Below are 6744 nucleotides of genomic sequence, written 5' to 3' on the forward strand. Positions count from 1 at the left end.
AGTGAAGGTGCAGTTCATTCCTTGGCAATCCAGCCATGCAGTAGACCTCAAGGTGGCAGTGGTGTTTATGGACAGACGACTGCACCTTCTACTAGTGGATATCATTTTCTGGCACAATCTAATGCTCGTTCATCACAGTAATCTGCACTGAGACTATATAAGGGAGCATTAGCTACAGAATGGGTCAATTCTGTGCCAGTAAATCATATCGTCGCTGTCAGGAGGAAACCTCCTAATACCATTTTTGAGTTTTTTCCCCTCCATAAATCAATGTTCTTGAACACCCTTTACGTCTGTTTGTGTTTAAAAAATATATTAAACCAATGAAAAGTATTAAAAAACACTTTGGACAAAACCTCTTAATCCATCGGACCCTCAAACTGTCTGCTTTCTGCTAAAGCAACTATAACTCCACCACCTCTCTTCAGTTCAGTTCAGTTATATTTTGGCCAACAAAGAAAACAACAACATTACATTACATTACATGTACGGTATTCATTTTGTGGTGTTTTATTTTATTTTGTAGAGACCAATGGCGTATTGTGCCTATCCCCGGGGAGAGTGGGGGGGACATAAAATGGACAGAGAAACAAACAGAAGAGAGAAAAACATAAAACATGAAAAAAAAAACATATACAATATCTCACATACAATATATATAATGTCACAATAACATCTTTGATGAGGCAGTATTGCAGTTTTCAAAATATTAGTTTTTTGGTGGTTTTTCCCCGACAGCAGAGATATCCAGTAATGAAGTTTGCCATCTAGAATGTGTCTGCTGTTCAGACTCCATGTGGCCAGACTAAATAGATGTGGTCAGTCATCTATGGCAGACTGTATCCCACATGTGACTCCAAATTTGGGCAAGGTCACAGCGCAATCACAGCCCCATTGACGTCCATCCATTGTAACATTGTAGTAAACATGTAGGCATAGCCTACTCATCCTTTCATAGACTTGAAGCAAGTCATTCATTCAAGTGAGTATGTCAGTACAGTAGATGTACTATCATTTTAAAATGCATGTTTAGAGCTGCTGAATTTGCTGAAGTGATATTATCTGATAAAAAAAATAAGCATTTGTTAAAAGGTTAAAGCTACTGCATTGATTTTCATTTGATCAGAAAAGGCCCCCCCTACTGTAAGAAGTTCATAAAGTCCATGTTAACCATGTCACAGTCCAGTCAGACTCATTGAAAACCCTTTTGGTACATTATTAGCCTTCTAAGGCCCTTCATGTGCCCCTCCAATGAAATGACATTACATTACACTGCTCTTTGTTTAGAGCAGCATTTAAACAAACATTGACAACGTGAGACATATGAATACAGTGGACGGTCAACACTTCATATGAGTGTGATTTTTATTTTGCTTGAGTGGCGCCAGCGCCCCTCCAACGTCTGGCTTTGTGTGTTCTGCCCATGACGTCATGTGGCCAAGTCTAGATGGACCTTTTATGATGAATTTTGTACAAACATTTAGGCCAAATCAATGGCAAATGATGTCACGTGACATCAAGGTCAATATAATAGATCTACTGTACACCCAAATAGAGGGTATGCGTGTGACATCACCAAACCCGGAAGTTATGCAGGAATACCTAATGGGTGGCAAAAAACTACTTTCTGGCCTTGACGGCCCAGACATCGAAACATAAAAGTCCTATCTGATTTCATTCGTTAAACTCACTTTGCATGTTGCTTTGCCACTCAATGTACAAATTCACTTTAAGCAGGCGCATACCCTCTATACACCCTGTGGGGTGTTGAACATCAATTCACACAAGTGTGATTGTTTTCATTTAAATTTAAGTGTCAATCCTTTCCTACCAGATGTGTGTTTTAAACTAATCTAACATGGTTAACATGGACTTTGAAGTAGAATGGGCTTATATGGGAGGGGGCTGTCAAATTAACTATCTAAATATTGAATCAACTAACTTAAATATGGTCTGGGGTTCACCACAAAAGACTCCACAAGTGTGTTTTAAAGTGAAACCCTCTTTTATTTGAAGTCATATTTGAACTTCAACTCATGGCTATGTTTTCACAATATCCTATACTATTTAAATGACTGTCATAGAACATGACTGTAGGTTTATATTTTCTCTATCATTCAATGAAAAGCCACAGCACAGTACTTGGAGGTTTGCTCCGCCACTTTATAAACATAGCTGCATCACAAGTCCGTTTGGAATTATTGTGATTCCTTAAGGCAACATTTCCATATCTATATTCAGAATGCTGCTAATGTTCATTTTAAGACCGAAGGACACTTACTGCCTATTGGGTTGATAATGTCAATAGATGCCTGATCAAATTAATATAAAATGTGTCAATATTGAACCAAACAACGCAAACAACTTAACTCTCACACAAAAGCCAGAGTAGATGTTAAAATGTGTTTTAAAGTTAAATACTTACAGCTTTGTAACCTAAATTAGTTTGTTGTTTGTATGTCTAGTGGAGTTGTGGGTAATGTAGGCTATAGTTTAGGGGATAGTAGATGACAGAGAAGTTTTTGCCTAGGTATTGGTTCTCAACTTGTTGAAATGATAATTTAAGGCATTGCAAGACATTTGTTCATATAATTAAAATAATATAATTTAAAAAAGAAGCTATATAATATATATGTCATAAATATCAGTGGAAGTTACTCCTGTTCAACAGCACCAGATGGAAGCAGAGAGGAGCGAAGCATGGCAGTGTGACGCAGAAACCTGTGGCCTGTAGAATGATGTTACCATAGGTGTCTCACAGGAGTTTACTCTAACAATGTGCGACAATATTTATGTTTAGTTAAACAACATTAAATGCCCCAACCCCTATATTAGTGCCGGTCAGGATGGGGGAGGGCCCCAGTTCAAATATGATTATATTGGGGGTCACGACCTGAAAAGAGCTGGAAATAAGAGGGTTGTATGCATGTGTGCACTGTGCAACAACACTATGACAATTTAATTTAATGTATGTATGCAAACTGACAGGAGTAATAAGCACAATAAGCATTATGCCCTGTCCCACAGTGGTCCAAATGGATCCTTACACATCTATTTCTGACTGTACAAATGAAAACATGGACGGTTGGGAGAATCACTAGCCACACATAGATGACAGAGAGGGGAAGGGGCTCTGAATCACTAGCCACACATAGATGACAGAGAGGGGAAGGGGCTCTGAATCACTAGCCACACATAGATGACAGAGAGGGGAAGGGGTTCTGAATCACTAGCCACACATAGATGACAGAGAGGGGAAGGGGCTCTGAATCACTAGCCACACATAGATGACAGAGAGGGGAAGGGGTTCTGAATCACTAGCCACACATAGATGACAGAGAGGGGAAGGGGTTCTGAATCACTAGCCACACATAGATGACAGAGAGGGGAAGGGGTTCTGAATCACTAGCCACACATAGATGACAGAGAGGGGAAGGGGCTCTGAATCACTAGCCACACATAGATGACAGAGAGGGGAAGGGGCTCTGAATCACTAGCCACACATAGATGACAGAGAGGGGAAGGGGTTCTGAATCACTAGCCACACATAGATGACAGAGAGGGGAAGGGGCTCTGAATCACTAGCCACACATAGATGACAGAGAGGGGAAGGGGTTCTGTTTGCTGACGACAAGCTTCTGGTGCTGATGGGAGATGTAACCCTTGATGTGCCCCATGTAGATGAGGTTAGCCAGTATGCTCTGCACCTCATCAATGTCAACGTCCTCCACCCCCATCATCTTCAGCGCCACCAGGAACACGTCCAGAGGAAGCTGGTGTGTCTTCAGCAGCAGGTTGAGCTTCTTGAAGAGGTTCCTGTAGGTGATTATCTTGAGCTTCTCCAGGGTGAGGAAGATGCCGCAGCGGATGAAGAAGGTGTGGTGTTTGGCCAGGGCTTGGTTCAGCAGCAGCAGGTTGCCCTCGCTCACGGCCTTGGTGACGTCCGAGAACTGCATGAGGTCGTACTTCCCGAGCAGCTGCTGAGACGGCATGTGACCCAGCAGCATCTTAACGGGCAGCAGGTAGAGGAGGATCATGCGTTTGTTCTTCTGGCTGGAGCGGTGGCAGTGGCGGAAGGAGAACGAGAGGCACTCGTCGGCCAGCTCCAGGTCACTGTCGATCGTGGCCTTGCGCCCAACGTAGTACTTGAAGGTGACCCTCTGGGCCATGCTGTACTCGTTCTTCAGGTTGGAGCCGTCGATGGCCCTGACCAGAGGCATGCACAGTTTGATCTTGTTGATCTTGAAGTAGATCTTGAACAGCTGGTTGATGAGAAACATCATGCCCCACTTCTTGGAGTCGTCGATGCCGGCGCGGTTGTCGCTGGCGCACACCCTGAAGCAGCTCAGCAGCTGCTCGGCAGCTTTCTCCTGCATGTCCCCCGGCTGGCCCTTCTCCTCCCTCCGCAGGTGCTGCTCCGCGTTGTTGGCAAACACCCGCAGGTCAAGGGTCACCGCGAACATCACGGCCAGGGCCCAGTTCTCCTCTTTGTGAGACTGAAAGGCCTTCAGGAAGGACTGAACCACCAGGCTCTGGAAGGCGTAGGCTTCCACGAAGTCACGGTTGGCCGCGGCGTACGCACACTTGAGGTGAGCCGCCACCATCTCGTCGTACGGAGGTTCGAGGACCTGCTGGCATTTCTCCTCCGGACTGGCCAGCTGCAGGCGCGAGTTAGCGACGTGCGCATGTTTGAACGACAGCAGCTCGGCACAGGCGGAGCCGTCTCGGTTGTCGATGGCCTCAGAGATCTGTTGGAGGTACTGGTTTATGGTGATGTGTGCCATCGTTTTCCTAAAAACCAGAGGGCAAGATCTCTCTCAGGAGTTAGTTTAAATAAATGAATGTAGTAATATTGTGGTCGCTGCAACTTACTTATTTTGCTTTAGCGGAAGAAATGTCGTATGTCACGCAAAGTTTGGCCAATCCGTGGAGCCAAAACCAGTTGGATCTCATCATAGTACCACATCCCAGGCAAGGTTTTGGAAATGCACTGCACTACACGTTGACAACTAATGTGACTGTGTGTTAAACTGAAACTGGTTGTACTATATAGGTCAGGGTGTCCCAAATAGTCATGAACGCATACCACCACGAGCTATAGACCGTGTTCAGGATGCCAAAATCCCCATATACGGAGATAACTGTCCTATTCATCCCGACATCGCCAGATCGACATACTCAGGTCTGACATCATCGACTATCTCGATCCTGGAACCCCCCGTGTATGGAGATAAGACCAGGGCAGCTCTTCAAATTTCACATTTTATTTAAAATCCTCAAAAAGGATGAAAAAAGCATGCTATAATATGCCGTCCGAGGCTTATAGGCTGAACTTGAACCCACAACCTGTGGCTCACATATAGACAGCAGCTTATCCCAGAGTGCCACCATGCTCTCTGAGGGTCTCCTCAGCTTTCCATCTCTTTCTTGTGTTCTTCTCCAAAACGTGCTGCATAGTGAAAGTAGGAGGAACTCAGCTGGATTTGAACTCACAACCTCTGGCTCACATGGACGTCATCTTAACCCATTCTGACCTGAGATCAGATTCTATACGAGGTTTCCACTGGACACACACTGGTCTGATGAACCCATTCTGACCTGAGATCAGATTCTAAAAATGTCAGTCGCTCTTCGATTTTTCAAAAATAGCAGACCTACAAGCTCGTATCGCGCCACTCGGTGGCGCGATATGAGCTTGTAGATCTGCTATTTTTCAATAGCTAAAGCATAACATGATGCCAACACCAAAATGGGTGCCCGTTCAGAATGGGTTAAGAAGGGTGCCACTGAGCTCACTTTGATTTGAAGTTGTAAGTTGCTCTTCTCGGTGTTACTTTTCAAATGGGGCCTTGGGATCGTGTACAGAGCATTTGAATGCTGTTTGCTGTGCATCAAATGTGTCTTTAGTGCTTTTAAGTGTTATCATGGATGTTAATCAGATAATACAGTGGAGAAGCCATGACAGCTCACAGACAACCTGGTAGTGCAATGTGTTAAGTGGCTGTCTACATGATCCAGACGTTGTGGGTTAAAATCCCACTCTGGTCTTTACTCTGAAACTTTACTTTGAATAAAGAAGAAGATAAAAGCGCCCGGATATGGATCTGAGCCTGTGATAATTAAATGAAACACTGTATGGATCTGAGCCTGTGATAATTAAATGAAACACTGTATGGATCTGAGCCTGTGATAATTAAATGAAACACTGTATGGATCTGAGCCTGTGATAATTAAATGAAACACTATATGGATCTGAGCCTGTGATAATTAAATGAAACACTGTATGGATCTGAGCCTGTGTGTAAATAAATGAAACACTATATGGATCTGAGCCTGTGTGTAAATAAATGAAACACTATATGGATCTGAGCCTGTGTGTAAATAAATGAAACACTATATGGATCTGAGCCTGTGATAATTAAATGAAACACTGTATGGATCTGAGCCTGTGATAATTAAATGAAACACTATATGGATCTGAGCCTGTGATAATTAAATGAAACACTGTATGGATCTGAGCCTGTGATAATTAAATGAAACACTGTATGGATCTGAGCCTGTGATAATTAAATGAAACACTGTATGGATCTGAGCCTGTGTGTAAATAAATGAAACACTATATGAATCTGAGCCTGTGATAATTAAATGAAACACTGTATGGATCTGAGCCTGTGATAATTAAATGAAACACTATATGGATCTGAGCCTGTGATAATTAAATGAAACACTATATGAATCTGAGCC

The 6744-nt window shown here is 43.3% G+C and overlaps 1 protein-coding gene across 1 annotated transcript; it reads right to left on the minus strand.

Moving 5' to 3' along the window:
• Positions 1-3567: 3567 nt before the first annotated feature.
• Positions 3568-4784, minus strand: LOC310865410 (PCI domain-containing protein 2-like; the record flags this gene model as incomplete). The annotated part of the gene is made up of 1 exon (XM_083774509.1): positions 3568-4784. One exon carries the CDS (start codon positions 4782-4784, stop codon positions 3582-3584), a length of 1203 nt encoding a protein of 400 aa, XP_083630635.1. The 3' UTR covers positions 3568-3581.
• Between the last annotated feature and the right edge of the window lie 1960 nt (positions 4785-6744).

The sequence above is a fragment of the Protomyctophum parallelum genome (genome assembly GCF_964188405.1).
Source record: "Protomyctophum parallelum genome assembly, chromosome: 10".
Taxonomy (NCBI): Eukaryota; Metazoa; Chordata; class Actinopteri; order Myctophiformes; family Myctophidae; genus Protomyctophum; species Protomyctophum parallelum.